The sequence below is a fragment of the Danio rerio genome, chromosome 1, assembly GCF_052040795.2.
Source record: "Danio rerio strain M-AB ecotype USA chromosome 1, GRCz13ab, whole genome shotgun sequence".
Lineage (NCBI taxonomy): Eukaryota > Metazoa > Chordata > Actinopteri > Cypriniformes > Danionidae > Danio > Danio rerio.
The window spans coordinates 34,465,001-34,488,135 of NC_141021.1; the positions used below are offsets into that span (position 1 = coordinate 34,465,001).

General features: G+C 34.8%; 2 protein-coding genes across 3 annotated transcripts in view; one reads left to right on the forward strand and one right to left on the reverse strand.

The window, feature by feature from the left end:
• Positions 1-23,135, reverse strand: part of nt5c2b (5'-nucleotidase, cytosolic IIb) — a 49,552-nt gene that overhangs the window by 25,143 nt on the left and 1,274 nt on the right. Inside the window, exons 2-3 of one of the 2 annotated variants that reach the window (XM_087235784.1) lie at positions 17,826-21,477; positions 15,427-15,500 (exon numbers count right to left, since the gene is read on the reverse strand). In XM_087235784.1, the coding sequence (XP_087091910.1) occupies positions 15,427-15,500; positions 17,826-17,935 (184 nt within the window). In that variant the 5' untranslated portion in view covers positions 17,936-21,477. 2 annotated transcript variants of the gene reach the window in all.
• The window catches only part of LOC147846887 (uncharacterized), a 161,638-nt gene continuing 149,722 nt past the window's right edge, over positions 11,220-23,135 (forward strand). Inside the window, exon 1 of the mRNA XM_087237321.1 lies at positions 11,220-14,051. The gene's annotated coding sequence lies outside the window, so the exon portion shown is untranslated. The remainder of the gene's footprint in view (positions 14,052-23,135) is intronic.

A 23,135-nucleotide genomic window follows, 5' to 3' on the forward strand; every position in this document is an offset into this window, starting at 1 on the left:
CCTTTGTGTTTTCACAGAAGATTTTAGATATTGAAAATATAGTTTTGCAATGACAAATGATGGCAGATTACAATATTTTAACTTTTCTACTCTGTACACTATAAGAAATATGGGTTCCACAAAATTCCTTATGTTGTCCCTACACAAATTGATCAAATTAACTTCAATTTTTTTTTAAACAAATTAAAGTGGATTGAATCTAAAGCAAGTTGTCCCAAAAAAACTTGAGACTTTTGTTGCTTCAACTCATTTCAAATATGTAGTTTGAACAAGTACAAAGTTATTTTTTAATGTACAACTTTGACTTAGTCATAATTACATCATCTTTAACATTTTATGGTGTCTATTTTGTTTCTATGGTTAGGATTAAGATGGTAGTTATGTTTATGTTAGCAATGCATAATCTATTTTTATTACTGTAGTAAGTATGCATGGAAAATGCAGAAAAGTAACAGACTAGAAGTAAAAAAACAAACAAAAGAAGTCAAATAAAGTGTAACCCTAACTTGTTTACCCCAATATTAAGCATATTTAAATAAATAATATTTATATAATAACTCCCAAAATAACTGTGGTAATCTTATAATAAGTATTTACAGTGTAGACATGTCTGGAAGGATTATAAAAGAAACAGCATGTAGACATCAATCATGTCAAGTTATATTCGTAAACAGAGAAGTAGCTCTGGCTTTTCATGTGTGTGTATTGAAGCATGTATGAAGCTGAAATCATAGTTATTGTTAGAGAATTATTGACCAAGGATCAATGCAGAACAGCAAATGCAAAGGAAAGCCAAACATTGCAGTGTCTACAGGCAAGGTAATGGGACAGTCTATTTATTTCTGCTCAAAAAGCAAGACGTTTTTTTTTTCCTTAATGACAGCTTAGCAGAGAGGGTTCACTATGGGTTCACTGCTGTGGTAGATTTTAAGGAATGACCAAGGTTTTAAATCCAACTACTTCTAAATCTTGTTTTCTTTTTTTAAATTAGCTTATCTCTTACAACGCCAGTTTAAAGACAAGTTGACAGCTTTAGTAAAATGCTATGAAATTAGTCTGTGATTCTCTTTAAGGTGTATTTAATTAAAAAAGTAGAAAAAAAGTTCTTCATCGTTTTAACAGAAAAACCTAAATGCCTTTTCAAAATGTAAACAAATTAGACTTGGTGGCTGCAACACACTTCCCAAAAATGAGACTAAAGCTAAATAAGACAAAAGATTAAAGAATATGTCCAATAAGCTGCAGTGGTAATTTTGGCTCATCACTTTGTGCCAAATCATGCGAGAATGGTCAAACTAATCATCAAACTAATCATCACTAAAATAATTTCTCAATGCTAAATTATAACCAATTTAGGTCAATCACAAACTGAAATTTACGATATTTATGATATTGCATGGAAACTGTCACATTGTGCTGGCATTACTTCAGAAAAGAGTACTTCACTTTTTCAACCATGATTTTTCATCTATCATGGTTTAAGATGATAAGTGTGATATATATATATATATATAATTTTTTTTCCCCATATATATATATATATATATATATATATATATATATATATATATATATATATATATATATATATATATATATATTTTTTTTTTTTTTTTTTAATAAAAGCAGTTTTTAATAATAATAAAAAAACATTTTAAGGTCAAAATTATTACCCCTTTTAAGTTACTTTTTTTTCGATATTCTACAGAACAAACCCTTATTATACAACAACTTGCCTAATTACCTACCCTATCCTGCCTAGTTAGCCTAATTAACCTAGCCTTTAAATGTCACTTTAAGCTGTATAGAAGTGTCTTGAAAATATATAGTAAAATATTATGTACTCTCATCATGGCAAAGATAAAAGTATGAAGAGCAGCAGAGCAAATGACACTGGTGGCTGGCAGATGTGTGCAAAGGCACTACTGACACCAAAGAATAGATTAGGAGAGTATAGACACACTTACTGCCACCAGGACGGTGCATTTACAGAAAATTTATGGTTATGTATTATAGTATGGTGTACTCAAAATTTTACTGAAGCACTTGTGAAAAGCCATACAGTACAAGTGCTGTACAAACAATTATCCCAAGTAAAATAGGTTTTGGCACAGTGCTGACTGAAATCACAATAATTATCCACTGAACTTATGCTGGAGTGGCGCCCAATAACAACTAACCAAAAATAAAAGATAAAGATGCATGCACGACAGCATAAGTGTTGTATTTAAAGAAACTCTTTGGGAGAGCTCTTTGGAGCAGCACCTGTGATACGTGTCAACCCCAACCTTGTCCTTTCACAGAGCAAGCAAAGGGTACCAGAACATTACAAAGGCTTAGCAGGACCATGTATGCTGTGTGACCTAATCCAGTGTGAAACCAGACCCACATGCCCTAAAAGATTTAAACCCAATTAGAACCCAAGCCTGTGGAGAGGGATTTGGGTGGTATTCCACCAACAAAAGGCATTTTACAAGTCTCTGAACCTTATATCTGTTGTTCCATTGTTGACATCCAACTGAAGGAGGAATTTAAATGAGAAAGACACGTACAGAGCAACAGCTTCAACAAACCTGGAGGTTACTGAACTGTACACAGACGTACATCAGCTCAAGTTACATGTTGTTGGAGAAGATCTGAAAATGTGTTATGCTTGTTGTTGATGAGGCACAAGGTCAAAGGGCAGACACGCAGCAGGATCTCTTGCGATTGGGGAATGAAAAGCAAAGGAGTGCCTCAGGGTGAACTCCTAGGTCCATTGCTAATGATGACTAAGCCTTATTTAATCACGTCAACATTTTTTCTACATTAGGCATGTGTTTGCACATGATTGAATCAATATTGTTTGTCAAGATAAGTTCACAAAAACAAGTCATATTCTGTTATAGTACTTGAAAACATCTTTGTATTTGCAGCTGTTCAATTATGTGCACTTCAAAGCTATTATTCTGAACCAATATGCATTTCTGAGCAAAAATGCATTTAATGGTCACAGACATTTGCCACATTCAATACAACTGGGGAAAAAAAGAAAATGAATGGCTCCACATAGGGCTGTGCGATTATTTAAAATCAAATCGCAATTGGAGACGCTAAAATTAGCTAAATCGCAAGAGGCTGTGATATGAAATATGAAATATAAAAAATTTATTATTTTACTTTCCCTGCCCAGAGGGAATGTGTGACTGCCGTCTGTGTGTGACAGTCTTACTTGCCAATTGAGTGAGCACACATTTGCTCTTCCCGAACAGATTTGCGCAACTAAATATACGGAAAGTGCACAATAAAAAAAATAAATAAAACAACTACAAAATTAAATCGCAAACCAAAACTCAATCGAAATATCTGTCAGAAAAATCGCAATTAGATATTTTTCCTAAATCACACAGTCCTAGCTTCACATATAACCATATACATTTATGGACCTTTTCACAAAACAGTTTTACTTAATTTCAAGAGTTCACACTTAGCAGATGATTGGTAATGAGCTAGTTTGGCATGCTGTCCCGAGAGAGAGCCCTGAGCTCATGAGATCCTCTAGCCTGGGGCTCCCTCCCGTTTGCATGGCGAGTGGGGAGTTTGAGCTCAGGTAGATCTCAAGATCCCCTCCACCTCCTGCTGCTTAAGGATTGCTCTGAGGGTGTGTTGCTGGTGGAAATTGACTACCGTGCTGATTTGGTTTAGTCAATTTACTTATGTCTAATTTTTTAGACTGTGGGAGGAAACCGGAGGACTCGGGGAAAACCCACAGGAGCACGAGGAGAACATGAACTCCACAGAAAAATGCCAACTGACCAGGTAGAGACCCAAACCTGAGGAATTCTCACTGTGAGGCCACAGTGCGAGCCACTGGGCCACAGTGCTGCCCTATAGAGGAAAAAGAGGAGGAGAGGTGGTGGAAGGGGGGATTCTTTAAGACGAAGATGACTAACGGTAAGATGCTTTGGTTAATTTTACTGAGTTAGAAATCGACTGATTGGTGGTTCTTACATTAGCTTTACTCAGGGCCAGCTGTGTCAATCATAAGCACTTGATCCTCTCAAAATTAGTTTATAAATAAGCTTCACAAAGTGTTACAACAATGTACATGTTCATCGTATATTTATTAATCTATACATTGCTACTAATTTAATTTTTTTTTTGTCTGCCTAAACCATACAGAGGACTTTAGTCTTTATAGATTTAGCTAATGACTTTAACTGCAATCTGTGAGTTATACAACACTAAGTTAGGGGCTGTTTACGCAACAATGTTTTCATCCAAAAACAGGAAACTTTGTAATGTGTTTTATATGAATTATTCAAAAGGATAGGTCAAAAGTGAACATTTGCTCACTATTTACTCATTAGTTTGAATTTGTTCCAAACCTTTATGAATTTTTTGGTTTGATGCTAAAGAAAATATTTTGAAGAAAGCTGAAAACCTGTAAACATCAATTTCTGTTGGAAAAACAAATACTATGGAGGTCAACGGGCACAGGTTTCCAGTTTACAGCTTTCTTCAGAATAATATTTAGCTTTCAACAATAAAGTAACTCATTAAGGTTTGAAACCAATTGAGCATGGGTAAATTTAAAACTTAAAGCGATGTTCCTGTTGCCGTCTGTTTTTAACATTAATCAAACAAAACGAGAAAATCCCTCAGTGCTCTTGACTGAAGGACTTTTGTTGCTAAAGTGTTTTTCTTGAAGCTCAAAGCACAGTTTGTTTCATATTTTTATTCTATTGTATTTATTTCTCTTTCCTTTGCAGGGTGGAAAATAACTGTATAAATGCAGTTGAAGTCAGAATTATTAGCCCTCCTGAATATTAGCAACCCTTTTCCTCCCCAATTTCTGTTACGTGGAAATAAGATTTTTTTTAACTTATTTCTGAACATAATGGTTTTAATAACTAATTTCTAACTGATTTCTTTTGTCTTTGCTATGATGACAGCACGTAATATTAGACTATTTTCAAAACACAAACATTCAGATTCAAAGTGCGATTCAAAGACTTGATTAGAGTAATTAGGCAAGTCCTTGTATAACAGTAGATTGCTCAGCAGACAATCAAAAATATTTATTGCTTAAGGCGGCTAATAATATTGACCTTAAAATGTATTTCAAAATATTTAAACCTGCTTTTATTCTAGCCAAAAAAAAAGCCTTTCTCCAGAAGAAAAAATATTAAGAGGAAACACTGTGAAAATTCCTTGCTCTGTAAAACATGATTTGGGAAATATTTATTTAAAAAAAATTCTCAGAAGCACAAATAATTTTGACTTCAACTGATAATCGTTTTGAATAATCGTGATTGCAATTATGACCAAAATAATCATGATTATTATTTTTTCCAAAATCGAGCAGCCCTAATTTGAATAGAACATAGGGATCATCAACATTGTAAAACCCAACAGTCAACTTTATCAAATGAAATGAGTGTAGTTAACCCAAAATTTACTGAACTCAGTGTTGAAGGTAATGACTTAATTAAATACTTAATTTCTTCAACTTAAAGGGAGTAAGTTAACAGTACTCATATAGATGGTTTGTAGCAATCTGTTTCCTCAAATGAGTTGCCTTAACTTATTGGGTTTTACAGTACTCGCACTGTAAAAAGTGATTAGTTACTTACGACTAAACCAATTGCCTTAAAAGAAACAAGTTGACTTTACAAAAATAAAAGTAAGTAGTAAACCCATTCTAACTTGAATCTGTTACGCTGACTTAATCTTTGTAATTATGCTACCTGTACTCACTTTTTTAAAGTCAACGAATCCCCTTTAAACACTGTCAGACTATTTTAGCACGCCTGTTTTTAAATAATTATTGCAATTATTACAATATTACATATTTGATGCTTCATTAAGTCTATAAAATCTACAATGTATTGAATTTAAAAGACACACTAGAGGCTGTAAGAGCAGATTTATTTTAGTGTAATTTTGCTTGATACAGAAAAGCTGGAAAAAACAAGCATAATTAATGTGTATTGGAAAATGTGATGTTTACTTTTATTTTAAAAAAGTGAGTACAATTTGCATAATTTTAAAAATTAAGTCAACTTAACGGTTCCAAGTTACAATTAGTTTACTTACATTATTTTTCTAAAGTTAACTTGTTTCTTTTAAGACAATTGGTTTACTCGCTTGAAGTAACTAATCACTTTTTTTCAGTGCAGTTGGTTTGAGTTCTCTTTATTTATTTACTGTGCTCAAATTGTTTCGTTTACTCAAATGGATTAAGTTCACAGTACTCATTAAGATTAGTTTTTGAACTTAAATGGTTTGTTGCAATCGGTTTACTCAAATGGTTTGAGTTACATTTTGACTTTTTGGGCTTTACAATGTACAGGGTATGTGTTAAATGACAATCCTTCAAAAGAATTGTTGTGTAAATGTGAAACTTTTTTTTAAAAGGCAACCGGGTTTCCATTTGTGACTACACTGAGGTGTAAGCATAGCCTTATTTGTAAGTTTGTATTCAGAGAGTTTCAGGGTCTGTCCCAGGACCTGTATCTTTACAGATGTATGATAGACAGGCTGATAAGCGGGAGGATAGAACTGAATCCCCCATGGAGCCATGGCCAGAAGTACGGGCGTACATAGGCAAGCAAACGGTAACAGCGTCACTAACTCGGGCCAGATTCTTCCACTGAGATAGCAGCTGTACATAAACCCAACTCCCCCTTCCCTTTTTGTTACTCTCTCTCCTCTTCACTATGTTCCACGAAGCTACAGCGAAACCTATTTTGAGCTTCTTTTTTTTCCCCTCTCAGTCACTATTCCCATCATCACTCTCTGCTCAACAGCAAATACCAGCGTTGACCTTGGACGACGTTGGCCCTGAGCTAGCATACTACTGCTAGGGTGAAAACAAAAACATTTTTTGCAAGTTTTACTGAGAACCAAAGACAGAGAAATCTATTCCTCATTACAGTGCTCTACATATACGAAAAACTCAATTTCATGAATGTATTAACAGTTCAAGAGAGGATAAATCAACAAAATGATATCATATTAGGCAAGGCAAGGCAAGGCAAGTTTATTTATATAGCACATTTCATACACAATGGCAATTCAAAGTGCTTTACATAAACAAGAATAAAAGAAACAAGTAAAATAAAAGTAAAAACAAATAATAAAAATGCATAAAAACAAAACAAAACATAAAAACAGGTAAAATGTGACATGAAAGAATGAAGAAGAAGAGAAAAACATGGTAGTGCAATCTGTCGGACGCAGCACAGTGCTCATTCAGTAAAGGCACAGCTAAACAGATGTGTTTTCAGTCTTGATTTGAATGTGCCTAATGTTGGAGCACATCTGATCATTTCTGGAAGCTGATTCCAGCAGCGAGGGGCGTAGTGGCTAAAAGCTGATTCACCCTGCTTTGACTGAACTCTTGGAACTTCTAGTTTATATGATCCTAAAGATCTGAGTGATCTGTTAGGTTTGTATTCAGTGAGCATATCTGTAATGTATTTAGGTCCTAGGCCATTTAGTGATTTATAGACCAGTAATAATACTTTAAAATCTATTCTGAATGTAACTGGCAGCCAGTGTAAAGACCTGAGGACAGGTGTGATGTGCTCTGATTTTCTGGTTCTGGTTAGAATTCTGGCTGCAGCGTTCTGGATGAGCTGCAACTGTCTGACTGTCTTTTTAGGAAGACCAGTGAGGAGTCCATTACAGTAATCCACCCTGCTGCTGATAAAAGCATGAACAAGTTTTTCTAAATCTTCACTAGAAACAAAGCATCTGATTCTTGCTATGTTTTTGAGATGATAGTGTGCTGATTTACTGACTGCTTTGACATGACTGTTGAAACTCAGATCTGACTCCAGAGTCACACCAAGATTCTTGACCTTATTTTTTGTCGTTTGACCTTTAGTGCCAAGGTACGCATTTACCTTGAGAACCTCATCTTTGTTTCCAAACACAATAATTTCAGTTTTCTCTTTGTTTAACTGAAGAAAGTTTTGGCACATCCAATTGCTCATTTCATCAATGCATTGGCAGAGGGTGTCAATGGGGCTGTAGTCATTAGGCTGTAAGGCTAGGTAGATCTGAGTGTCATCAGCATAGCTGTGGTAGGAGATTTGGTTCTTTCTCATTATTTGGCTTAGAGGGAGCATGTAAAGGTTGAACAGGAGAGGTGCCAGAATCGAGCCTTGTGGGACTCCACACGTCATGGGTGTCCACCTCGACCTATGGTCACCTATACTGACATGGTAACCTCTCCCTTCAAGGTAAGATCTAAACCATTTGAGGACCGTGCCAGACAACCCAACCCAGTTTTCCAGCCTATCCAGAAGTATGCTGTGATCGACAGTGTCAAATGCAGCACTGAGATCCAACAATACCAGCACTGTTATTTTACCTGAATCTGTATTTAGGCGTATATCATTGATTATCTTTATAAGAGCGCTCTCTGTACTGTGATGTGCTCTGAACCCCGATTGAAAATTGTCTAAACACCCCCTGAAGTTTAAGAACTTGTTAACCTGGTTAAAAACAACTTTTTCAATGATTTTGCCAATGAAAGGGAGATTTGAGATTGGCCTGTAATTGCTCAATAGGGTGTTATCCAGGTTGCTCTTCTTCAAGAGGGGTTTAACAACTGCAGTTCTAAGTGAGGTTGGAAAAATCCCTGAGAGAAGTGAAGCATTTACCACTTTTAGAAGATCCATTTCTAAACAGGTAAACACCGTTTTGAAGAATGATGTGGGGAGCGTGTCAAGACTGCAGGTTGATGTTTTCATAACTTGCACAATTTCTTCTAAAATTTTGCTGTTAATTGCCATGAAATCAGACATAATGTCTGATTTCTTAAGTTGTGGTTGAGCTTGTTTGATATCGACACAACTTGGCTGATTGGATGAGCTGATTGCCTTTCTGATATTATTAATCTTATCAGTGAAGAAATGAGCAAACTCATTACATTTGCTTTCAGAGAGGAGCTCACTTGGAATCTGACTGGGGGGGTTTGTGAGTCTCTCTATCGTTGCAAAGAGTGTGCGAGCATTATTTAAGTTGCTGTTTATAAGGCTTGAAAAGAAAGTCTGTCTAGCAGTGTTTAGTTCCATATTAAAGGCATGAAGACTGTCTTTATAGATGTTATAATGGACTACTAGTTTCGTCTTTCTCCACATACGCTCAGCTTTTCTGCACTGTCTTTTCATCATTTGTACTTTCGGTGACCTTGTCCAAGATCCCTTTTGCCTGCCAGTCATCTTCTTGACTTTAACAGGAGCGATGTCATTTATGACATTCTCAATTTTAGAATTGAACAAATCAAGGAGAGAATCAACAGAATCTGCAGATATACTTGGTGCCAGCGATATGGCTTTCATAAACTGCTCACTGGTGTTCTCATTTATGCATCTCTTTCTGACAGAGACAGATCTGTCTTTAATAGCTGGAGTGATCAATATATCAAAAAAGATACAGAAATGATCAGATAGTGCCACATCCTTAACAACAGTCGATGAAATGTGTAAACCCTTAGTTATAAGTAGATCAAGAGTGTGTCCACGATTGTGTGTGGGTCCTTGAACATGCTGAGTCAGATCAAAAGTGTTAAAAACAGTCATCAGTTCTTTTACAGCATTGATTTCTGGATTATCAATGTGAATATTAAAATCCCCAGCAATACTAAAATAATCAAATTCAGATGTTACAATTGATAACAGCTCTGTAAAATCCTCAATAAAAGCTGGAGAATATTTTGGAGGTCTGTAGATAATGATCAGTAAGATGCGTGGAGCACCTTTTAGTGCTATACTCAGATATTCAAAAGACAAATAGTCACCAAATGACACTTGTTTACATTCATACACATCTTTAAACAGGGCAGCGATGCCTCCACCTCTCCTATTAGCTCTGCAAACACTCAAAAAGTCAAAGTTTAAAGGAGCTGCTTCATTCAGAACTGCTGCGCTACAACTGTCATCTAGCCAAGTTTCAGTTAAAAGCATAAAATCAAGGCAATTTGTGTTGATAAAATCATTGACTAAAAGTGACTTATTATTGAGTGATCTGATGTTTAAAAGCGCTAACTTAACAGTTTTAGCTGTTTTTTCTATAGTAGTCTCAGATCTACATTTAATAGACACCAGATTTGAATGATTTGCTTTACGGCCTGATGAAGTCTTTGATTTTCTGTCACTTAACACAACACATATCTGCTTAGAGAAAGCTACAGACACACTGGGTTCCTGCTTGTTCTGAAAACATTTGATAAAGACACTGTTATCTAAGCAGGCCCCCGACACACATCAGTGACAGCTCTTGTGTTCACCAGCTGAAGATGGGGCGTTGTTGTTTGGGCCCTGGCGGTGTGATCGGAGGGCTCTTCCAGGTGGGCTCATAGGTGGTTGTGGAGCAGGCCGCTTTTTGGTTGGTAACTGGGGGCTTGCGGCAATGGAGTGTGAAAGTATTAGGAATTAGGATATTATTAGGAAGCACTATGAAATCTGTTTTTAAAGTTTTACACAGTCATTACTATCTTCATGTTCCTTGACTAAAAAATGCAAGTGTTGTGATTTGGTTGTGTTTACATTGTAATTACTTTGTGATATATTGGGATTTGACATTCACAATTCACATAAAATGTCTTATGTCTAAGGTTTACTGTTCCTATAAGGTATATGCAAGTTTTTTTATTGTTTTTTTTTTTGTCAAAGACTATTTTATTTAGGGCAACAGTATCTCCAGAAGCAAAGGACCATCCACTTGAAAAGCTACTGGTCAGCCAATGATTGAACATTTGAAAAACTAATTTCAAGCATGCTATGGACCTTGAATTTTTATCCAAGGTTATCATACCACCAGAATCATATTCCAGCCCATTTCTATAAAATCCCCTAAACCAGTGGTTCTCAAACTGTGGCACGTGTACCACTAGTGGTACGCTGGCTTCCTTCTAGTGGTACGCTAAGATATCAAATGTGTCATATGTTCTTGCTACATATTTCAAAATTGATCAAAAATTATTTATTTATGAATATGACGTTTAATATTATTTATTATATGACATGTAGGCTATATTTCTGAGGTCCAGGCAACATTTCCAGGTGTTGATGAATTGGCTACTATATGTTAATACTTTACATTTAAGTACAGCACTTTTCTTTTTACTTTTTAAGAACATCAACCTACAATTTTAAACTTTTAAAAGCACATTTTAATTAAAATGATGACGTTTTTAGTTTTTTGTTTGTTTCTTTTTTTTTTTTACATACTAAACACAGTACAGTGTTAACATTCAGACTATCAATAATAGAAATTAATTTGCCACATTTTAGAACTGCAGAGCTGTAGCTGCTTTACTGCGCTAACTACGCTATTTCAATACTGCTCATTATGATGGTACTTGTAGAGACAATTTTTTTCTGAGGTGGTAATTGATGAAAAAAGTTTGGGAAACACTACCCTAAACCTTAACATTAAACGTGAACCCATCCCCTAAGTCTGATTGGCTGATTGGAAAGTTGTTGTAGGATAAACAATGATGTAGGTGAGATCACATTCACCTTCGCGAACCCCTGTTTGGAAAACTGTACTTTAAACCAACCAAAGACAGCTTACTAGTGTCTTAATCTGGCAAAGCTGATGTTCAGCTGGTTTCTCTGGCTTGTTGCCAAAACCTTCTCTTGTCTTGTTATGAGCTAACGCCAGTAAACCTCTTTTCAACAGTGATACGAGCTTTCCAAGGTCAAATCTTTATCATCACCAATTAAGGTTGACGTCAGTGATCTTTCAACTCCACTATTAATGATGGTGGTTAGCTGACGATGGCTAAATTGCATCCAAGTCTTTATATTTCTGACACACGTTTGACTACCACTACTTTTCAGGTAAACTGACTAATGACTATTAACAGTTGATAGTAAGAAAGTAAAAAAGGAACACCACTGCACTACACTCGAAATACTTTTATTTATTTTATTTTTTTTGCATTTTGCTCTCCACCTACAACATATTTGTCATTCCGAACTCTCCCTAGTGCTCTAAACCTGTTTGCCATGATTAATGTGTCAGCATAGAGCCACTCAGGCCATTGAGATTCAGGTTTCTCCCTCCATACACAGAATATACTCCTGGAAAGATTATTACACATGCATATGTGATCAGCATGAGGGTATGATGTCAGGCTGGAGCTAATAGCTCAAGTTACCCTTAGCTAGAAAATTAAATTTGTATTTGTTGTGTAAGGTAAACAAGCTCCACCAACCTCTAGATCCATCCATCAACTGCTCCCTGATGAACATGTCCTGACTGTATCAAGCCTCTGGCTGACTTTGGACTATGCTATCAGGTTTTTTCTTTTTTTTTTCTTCTTTTTTTTGACAGCACATATACCTTACAGACTAAGTTATTAGTTTTCTTATTCAATTAAAAAAAAAAAAAAAACATCAGCCATAAAAAATAGCACTGCTATTTAAATGATTTTACTTTTCTGTCCTGGAAATTGGATTTGGTCTATACAGAGAATGCAGAGGTGACACTTTCCTCTGTGATTTAATGAACTGTCTGGTTGAAGAGCTGTCAACACCAGGCTTAGATGGAGAGTTCGTGCCACTGCTCTGTACACGTGCAGGGTATTAACTTGCACGCTGGTCCAAATCACAAAGGGGATTTGGTTAAGGAATGGACTCAATAAGCAACAGGGAATATTAATCAGGGCTTGGATGTGGCATTGTGTTGGAAAGTAGCCTTAAAACCCTGTATGGTTTGTTTTAATGCTTCTTTGCTGAAGGATTTAAGACCAACAGTGAATGCGTACATCTATTAATATATTGTACTGATGTACCATAAAAAAAAGAATATTATCTCCACCATAAATAATCGAGAAATACATTTAAAGAGTAAAACTTTGTCTTGAGATGCTTGAGAGTACATAATTATGTAATAAGTAAAAGACAGGATGGAAATAATTGATGACATTTGTTGTAACCAAAAGGCTTGATTTGACATTAAGCCTTGATATGTGTGGTACTTAAAATTAAATAAATGAGTCTATTATAACAACAATTTGTCTTCTTAAACTGATTTTCAAGACATGTTTTTGAATATAAACAACTTTTTCCCCAAACATTTGTGTCATCTTTCATTTCAAACGACACTGAAATAACTTATTTATGTCTTTTACTAGTAAAATGAAATGATTACAACATACCTGCCAACATTTCTCCCAGAAAATCCAGGAGACCGGGTTAGGTTCAGGGGTGAGGTGTCTTAATAACACTTTAAAGAACCTGGTACTGTGTACTGTGGTGTTAGTAACTACTACGAAGCGTGTTTCGGTCGCTGCTGTGATCGGATCCTATACCAATGTTGGCGACCTGGGGGTTTCACAGACTGTACAAAAATTCTGAGGACCGGGGATGGGGGGAATTAAGGAGAAGTAACAAATCGGGAGGGTGGTGGGAGATGGGTCTGAAATATGAGAGATTCCCAGGAAAAACAGGAGTGTTGGCAGGTATGATTACCAGTAAAATGCAATGCAAAAAAAAGCTTAGAAACTTCATTTGAAGCAGCATTTAGATGGTATCATTGACTAAAACTTAGATGTAACATGAATTTATTTCACATTTAAGACGCTATCATATCAATGTTATACATTTTAAAATGGTTAATGTATAAAATGTTTTTGAATATACAATTATAAAATGTTGGCAGAAATGCAATCATAAATATAAAACTAAGCTAACAAATTTTGTATGAGTTACTAGACTGCCCTAAAATGTCCGACAGTGAGGTAAAAGTTATGATATGAGAGAAAAAACACACATTAAGGAAACTTACAAATAATTAAATTATAAAATTTACAACTGTCAAAAAGATATAGTCTTAGTGTTAGTCTTTGTTAACCGTTATGCCTGTCCAAACCAAGCAGCAACCTCAGCTCTCCCTCGTGAAGTCAATATGGAAGTACCTGAAACTGAAATTTACAGACTCGCCTTTGGGGGCTGGCTTAATAAACTCCAGATGTTCACTGACTGCAATAATAAATTGGCCAATTTTACAGCTTCTAAAAACATGTTTACAGCCTGGTAGAAAATATAGTTTTGGTGCATATAGTTAATGTTATCCTTCATGACAACTGTGAGGGGGCGTGGCCACTTGAGTGACAGCTAGGTCTCGCTGGTTGACGTCACATCACCTAAGCCGATTCCGGTTGATTAGCTGCTGAACTCTGCATGCAGAGTTTTACACAGTCAGTTACCTTTTGGAATTATTTCTACAATTATCAGATTATAAGGCATGCTGTGTGCACTTAATTGTGCTCACAAACCATTCAAGTGGCCTTTAGAAACTTATGGGTGATGTCACAGATTTTACGCCCATATCTTTTACAGTCTATGGTCCAAACCTGTATGACTTTTATTAATCTGCTCAACAAAAACCGAACACAAAAGTAATTGGAATAATTGGAAATAAATTTTGTGATTACATTAATCCAATTGACTTTGCATTAATCCAATTGACTTTAATCATCTGGCCAACCAAAGTTCTTCGCTTGTCTTCAAAAGATCTAATTAGTCATATAATTTTGGAATAAAATCAGAGTAAGTGATTCTCATTTTTTTGATGAACTATCAAAAGTGGTGTATTAAAATTTGGTTGCCTAAAAAAGCACATATCAACTTTGTAAGACTACAGCTGGCTGCCAAAGGATTTGTTTCTTTTATTAGCTGTTATTGATTTCCGAGGACCTCTAAACTGTGGTTGCAACCTGATCAGAGGATAAGGAAAAATATAGGGTTCATATTCGTAAACATTTGCACTAGGTTACAGCCGGCCGTAATGTGGAGGATGTCAACAGCTGAGCAGCCTCAGAATTTAGCTTAAGCCACATTAGCTGCTGGCTACGACACACACTATCCACCTCTTAAAGAGCCATCAATTCTAACTGTCAGAGTAGTGATCTGCTGTCTCAGGGCCCGCAGCCCGGATTTAGTGAAGACCTTATCCTCCAATAGCAGCTGAGAGCCTGGGACCAATAACAGAAAGCAGAGGGATTTGAGAAACCCAATGCATCTGATCCATGTTAAACTGTTGCGCCATAAGAACCAAACCCTCTCTTATTTCAGGTTCTTGGCTGACCTACATGACATAAATATATTATGCTGTAAATAAGGTGGCTTGTTTATGTAGATCAATTCTAAGGTGTAGATCGCATAAAGGAGCACTCTGTGTTTGCCAGACATCACCTCAGTTTTCCAAACTCTAAAACCAGACAAAACGTGGCTAAATATACCCAAGACTCTTACTGTATGTTTACCCAGAGATTCTAAGCAAGAGTGTTACTGGCTCCATTTGCGGTGCCTCAACATAAGACATTGGTGCAATTTTGTGTTTTTGTGCTGCAGGAGCAAAGAGTACATCCAACTGTAATTAGTTAAGTGTGTATCTACAGTGAAATTAGAAACACCTTACCTGCTAAAGTGTAATCCATGTCAAAGCCAAAGCATTTAATCTTTTCCATGGCCAGACTTCTGTTCACAAACACTCTGGGGAAGAAAGTAAAACAGTTAAAGATGTTTCTGCAACAATTTTCTGCTAGGCTTAAAGGAACACTTAAAGGAACACTGTTTTTAAAAATATGGGCTACATGGCATTGTAAAATTCTAACATTAATTTCTGCAATATATTGCGATATAAATGTAATTTCACCAAATGATTTCAATAGCTCTATTTGGAAATAATCATTTCAGATTGACTGGGGTAATTTTGTAGAGGAATGAACCATGCACAGATTTAATAAACAAATTCTAAGCAAAAATCAATACAACAGAGCAAAGACAGTATTCAGGCACAGACATGTAAAAATCTAAAGCAAAATAACACTGTGTGTATAGTCTTGATTGTATGAATAATTCAATAAAATTCATCTTTATCAAAAGTTACAAAGGATACAATTTCTTGCGCCTGAATGATTTAAACTCTTACTTGATCAGTCACTGGCCTTAAAAACACAAATAATAAAATTTTACTATTACACATTACGATTACACTTTACAATTCGCATGTGTTCTAAACTATGGCACTTGGTTAACTATAAGCCCAACTTAGCATTGCAGATCCTGTGATGTGACTAGGGCTGCTGGATATAGGAAAAATCTGTTATTATGATATTTTATTTTTCTGCAATAAATATTGCAATACGAATACAGTTTCTAAAGATGGTTTAAAACAGCTCTATTTGATGTTTTTCTTGGTAGTCCAATAGTATTCTAGTACAGATATTAAATAATCACAATGCAATAAAAACTTTTCTTAATTTGCTTAATCTCATTTTTAGTCCAAGTATCAAAAATCTTTTAGTTCAAAAAAAATATTGTTTTGTTTTTAACTTGAGAAGAAATAAGTCAAAGTTAGGAGCTTTTCCTTAAAAAACAAGTGAAAGGATCTGCAGGTGGGGTAAATAAAATTATCCTTTTTCGCTTTGAAATGAAGATATTTAGTCTAGAAACAAGACAAAAAAATAAGCAAGCAAAAATAAAAAATAAAATGTTTGGCAGAAATTGTGTATATTTAATATAAATACAGTAATTCAATACAATTATGTGGCTCCTGTTCAATAATTGAATAAAACTTAACATTGTATATCTAGCGATGTGACTATTGTGGATGTGCACATTGCGTATCCATGCTGAAAAGATATTGTGCAGCCCTAGATGTGACTATTGTAGATTGGCACATTTTATTATTATTGCTAAAACGGTAGTTGAGCAGCCATATCCTCTCAAATTAAACAGTTGAGTTTTACCAATTTTTTTAAAATCCATTAAGCTGATTTGTGCCGCTTTTATATTAGCTTAACATATACCATTGTAACAAATTAGAATATTACCATCTTACTCAAAAATGTATATTAAAAAAAAAAAAAAAAAAAAGGTTTCAATAAAATTTCTATTTAAAGCTTGAATTTTCTGTAGTTACATTGTGTAATAAAGACCAGCAGAAAATTAAAAGTTGTTATTTTTTAGGTCAATTTGTTTAGGAACTATACTCTCAATATTGGCGTAATGATCAAGGAACTTTACTGCAGTATCATGACCAAGACCTACACTAGCATCACCAGTCAAAATCTGCATAATAAATGCACAAAAAATGGTAAAACTCAACTATTGAGTTTTAAGGGAGTTGTACAATTAGTCTTTTGAGCATTTATTTTTTTAATAAAGTTTTATTTAACATTTTTTTAGAATGTCATAAGAACTTAGTTTTATAAAAGTAACAATTTTATCTCAATTATATTAATACCTCAATCTCTAGAGAACTAATACAGTTGCTAAAAATGTATTTCACAAATGAAAACTAAAAGAGCATAATGATGTGCTGTTTTGCTATTAATACACACATATTAAAAGAACATTATTAAAGAAGATATTAAAAACGACTACAGTATGACATTTTAGCCAATATATACACTCCTGTCCCAAGTGATGGAGCCAACATGCTAAAAGTGATCTGCATTTATTTTGCACAGTGAAAGCTCTACACTTCAGCCCATAAGCCATGACATTTAATGCTAGGATAGGAACATAAAAGAAAATCTGAATCACTCTCTGTGCATGCATTTAATCTGATACTGACAAAGATAAACCTCCGGCAATAACGGACATGCATGAGTGTATGCACTGTCACTGCAACAATAAGTTTCTGAGAGCCATGTTTAACTTAGGGATATCAAAAATAACAATTTTTTTGAATATAGATTTTTAAGAACACAAAACCAATACATTTTTCTACCTTAAAAAAATATTTCAAGCTCAAATGCTATCAAAAAGACAAATAATTGGTACCAAAAAAACTACTTTGCCCAATCCTACCTTGTGGTGGCGTAACATTGGACTATATCCCATGATTCACTTCTCCAGGCAGAACCTGCGCGCTGCATTCTGAGTGTCTGTCTCTGCTCTAGCTGGTCTGTCAAGCCCATTTCCCTGTTCGCCCTGTTACCCCCACAGCTCCAACAATAGCCCCCTCTCTTTGCTTTCTTGTCATTCAATTTCTGACTTGTTGCAAAATCGATTGTGCCAGTTCTATAGCATTCTCTGTTGTTGTGCCAGTTGTTGAGTTAGGGGTTGTTTGCTTCCCTTCAAAGACATCTAGAACAATCAACAACAGCAGGAAGAACCAGGCGGCAGCAGCGGCTCAGACAACAGAGTGTGGATCACTAGTTAGAGACAGCTGGTAAACAGATTACTCTTGAATCTACAGTGAATCCCTATTGTCGTTCTATTTGGAAATAGGCTACTTATACTGTACCAGAGACAAAATAAATGGGAGGAGACAGACCACTCCTATATAATCAATGGAAAATATATGACTGTTGTGTAAATAAAAGCCCTGCCATTGGGATAAAAACATCAGTCACCCTTTCTGACTTTGGTTACATCAAAATAACAACTTTAGATGGGATTTGAGCATTGGTGTAGGCGCTACTTCTGATTGATCAGTAATGTTTTATCATAATATTATAGTCCCGAAAGTGAAAAGTAACAAACTAAGAGAGTGCGGGATTAAGAAAGGTTCGAGAGCAAGCATCCAAAGTTGAGTCAGAGCATTTTCTATAAGGTAATAGGCTCTGAAATACATTTATGACTTAATAAAAATCAGTGTATCAACAATGCTAATAAATGTATGTGAATGAAACAGGAGCATGGTCAAAAAGCATCCTCAGACTAGCATTTGCCAATCATTTGTTCAATGATTCAAGACAAAGATGTAAGCTCTTTTAGGGAAAAATCTTTGGCTGCAGAAAATGCTGATTTTGACAAACAGATTGTGTTAATTTATGCAATAAACAGCTCATAATAACACAAGGTTTCCGAGACAAGGTTTATGTGACTGTTGTGCAGGTTGAAAGCCTCTTCACATTCAGATAGTAATGATTAAAGTAAGTGTTCTAAATATATTAATATGCATTTAAGGCGTAGGACTAAACAAATGTTTGTTCTATCAAAATGTTCAGGCCAAACATTACGGTCAACATGTGTCAACATATAAAGATTTGTTTGCCTGCGCACCCTGCTTATTCAGATAGATACATCATGTGCAGATAAATGTTGATGACAGACAGAGTGACAACGGCAGGCAAACAACATCAACCTGACTTTCTTTCTGAAATACTAATGCAAAGTGGCCTTGTGTCAATGAAAAGAAAGAAGGTCTTTAAAAGTCCTTCTGCCCCTCAAAACAGCAGAATCAGCACCATTTTAAAACCAAAATCAATTTCGCAGTCACTTTTGCAGGCTGGAAGAATGACAATATTGTTGCAGTATTTCTTGTAGACGATGATTTTTTATTTATTTTTTTGTCATGCAAGCTTGTATAAATTATGTTCCTATATGAATTATCTTAAATACAGTGACAAAGCTGCTTTTCCACTATCAGGTTAAACGATCCTTTTTGCTTACCTATTCTATGCCCTTCTGGTCCAATCAGCACGTTTCATTATCCAATGTAGTACTGATAGCATAACTCTTTGGAAATATGGTCATTGCCTTGGAAACATTTCTGTAATGTAACCAGCAACATTATGCAACAATTTATTTAGGATAATATTTTTTTTTTCAAAATGATTTTAAGCTTAAAATTTTATTTTTTTATAAGGTACTATTAAGTTCTCACCAGTGAATGGCTCATGATGTAGTCTTATAATGTTGTCTAAGGTCATCTACTTAATGCGTCTTCATGACTTCAGGAGGGGGGGCTTTGGATGGCAAATTGAAGGAAGGGCTATGTATTTTCACTTCTATCATGCTAAAGTTAGCATTTTCCAGATCTGCTACTGCACCTTTAATTACTGAAGGCCTAGTCCTGGCTTAATCTAAGCCTTGTTTGTGAAACTGGACCTCGTGTGTTCACAAGGTTTGTGCTTAATAGTAGGCATGGCCCGGTATAAAATTCTGACTGTATGATAACCTTGGATATAAATATACGGTACTGTGATTACTGCTCTAAAATATGTTCTTTTTAAATGTCTGAAAAAAAAAAAACCAAAAACAGCTTTTTCCGCTTTGAACACAATATATTTTATTTTAAGTAACATTAAAATATTTTTGGAACAGTAAACATGTCAGGCTAAATAATTAAAGTAAATCATTGACTTTTGCTGTCTTCATTAGTTCCAAAAACACAGATTTAATCACAACTTAAAAACAATTGTTTTTAATGTAAACCTTGAAACCGGTTATCATCCCATGCCTACTTAGAAGAGAATAATTCTATTGTCATGTAACAATATTTAATGAGAGATAAGAACAATCACTACAATTTTAATTGTGAACAAAATAATCAGTGTTATCAGTTTAACCATTATGCAAGATGACATGAATGACTAAATTTAACCTGATTGAGACAAAAAAGAACAAGACTGTGAAAAATAATGAAAATTTGACACAGAACTAAATGAGACTAAATAAAAAAATAAATAAATAAAACAAATCTGACAAAATATACATTCCAGTGGTCCATTAGATTTAAACCAAGTCACACAAAACTGACCATTTTTTCACAGTACAAGACACCAGATAACACCACTGCCTTTGGACCTCAAATAGACGAACCCTGGAATACCTGCCATGACACTCACGTTTTCTTTTTTTTATCTCCACCCACTTATCTGAGTAATGGAAAAAGCAGTGAACTTTTGGCTTCAGCACAGAGAAAACGTAAAGTCAAAGTGCACACATAGTATGAAGAGTATACTCTCTTTTACATAAGTGACCTTTAGCTGGATTAAAGCCAAAACGGTAAGGCGTGCTAAAAGAGGCATGTTTCTTTGTGAAGAACTGAATAGCACTGAACTTATCTATTAAAGATTACAAAATGCCAGTTCCCAGCACAAACTCCATATTTGTGGGGTTGCAAAAGATTCTCTATGTTCTTCCATCACATGTTCCACCCGTGCCTGTTTTCAGTATGTACTTTCAACCTTAGCTGCAGGGTTTGACCTATAATTAGATAAGTTCATTCTTTATTTTAGCTTTAAAAACCCATATTTACCAAGGGAGTTACGGTCTAAATAAGTGCATCTTTTCTTAACAGAGTTGTTCACATTCTTAACTTGCCACATAAGCTGCTAAAATCATAAAGTATGTGCTTATGGATCACTCAGTAAAAACTATTGTAAACTCTCAAACTGCATCGGCTCTTCTAAAATGTGTGGACTGCAAACAAATGCCACTTCTTCTAAACAGAAAGAATTAAAGTATTTGTGCAAATCTACAAAATGCACTTTCCTTCAGAGTACACGATGTCCCTGAATTTAAAATGGAATAATCCATCTTTCTAAGCCTAGCGACCCAATTTTTAAACAGCTATTAAATGGTCCGTTTATTTGTCTGATTTACCTATGATAGGCCTCTCTCCTGTATTTCTTCATCGCCAGGCCGTCCATGTTTGCCGGGAGGTCTGCATAGTCCTGAAGTCGATCACTCCATGATGTCGTCATCATTAAATCTGTCAGTTAGGATTCTGTAAAGACATTTATAACATCTATTAAAGGGATAGTTCATTCAAAATAACATTTTTGAGGGGCAAAATATACAAAATAAGATACTTTGAAGAATGTGAGAAACCGGTAACCACTGACTTCCATAGTAGGTAGCCAATGGTTACTGGTTCAACAGAAAGAAAAAAAAGAAAAGAAAAAAAAAATGGTTTGGATCAAGCCAAAAGTGAATAAATGATAAAATCATTTAATTATTTTGCATAAACTATTCCTTTAAAGACTTTTTTAACAGATTTGTCCTTCTTATCTAACAAAAAAAAAAATCCCATTAAACAATAAATAAATGTAGATTTCTTAGATTGGATTAGTCTTTATCTATAGATTCGATCACAGGCCAAAACACAAAGTGTGCCAGATCAAGTGCTGACTTGTCATCTAATTGCATCAGAATCAAGAAAGACAAACTAACAACTGAGTGATTTGAATATCTAAGTGATTTAAATAGAAAGCATTAAGCCTTGAATCACTCTGTTGCTGTTTGCTTCTCACACGAGAAAAGCAGATTAAGTTATTGTGAAATCCTTTACTATATATTACATCTTAAATACCATTTTCACAACTTCTGGTAAAGATATGGTACTTACAGATATGCGATGCCAATATAAACAATGCCTTTGTTAGTTATTGGTATGGAAACAGTTCAAGTATGTGAACAAAAGACAGGCAAGAAACCAGAATAGAGACAGACAACCTGATATTTTCTAGCCTCTCAAGCTTGAAAGAAGTTAATTTACACCTCAAAATAAATCAAGCACCATCCAAACCACCTAAGCAAGATGAATGTCAAATAGCATAGAAGCTTGAGTCAGCATACTGGGGCCAGTGGCCTTCACAAAGGCTGACTTGCACAAACAAGCCAGAGACCTTAAGGGCAATGGAAAGAGATTTTTCCCACCAGTCGCCTTTTTTATGATCGTTCTGCCGAGGATAAAAGCTGTAATAGCTTGCTTTTAGAATAATGTTTTCTCACCACTTGTCTTTTTCAAATATTTAGCAAACAACTGAAAAAACAGGCCATTGACAAAAAACTAGGTTAAAACTCCTTCAGTAAATCAGCAAAAAAAAAAAAAAAAAAAAAAAAAAAAAAAAAGTAGACCAAGTATAGGCAGCAATAATAGCTCACTGCGGAGAGACTGATTTGCTTCAATTCGGGGAAAAACTAATGGTGTTTTTGTTCTGTTTGTGTGCACTTGATCCTTGAACCATTGGATAAAAGTATTATAATTTCAGTAAAGTATTTTTTGCCAATTCTATATAGAGAAATCATATTATTCGCCAATGACTATTAAGGTACAACATTATTTAAAGTCAGTTAAATAGTGCTAATGTTATTTTAAAGTCATTTGTTTCGATTAAAGGCACAGGACAATAACTGTTTTCAAGGTATACTACGGTTTGGAAAAGTCAATGTTTAAAACCGCCAACATTTTCTGCAATACCGTTCCAAAGCTATGTGTAATATTTTTTTTTATTTATTTGTTTTTTTTTACTTTTTAGGACAACAGTATCTCCAGCAAAAAAAATAAAAATAAATAAAAAAATGAAAAAATAAAATTATATATATATATATATATATATATATATATATATATATATATATATATATATATATATATATATA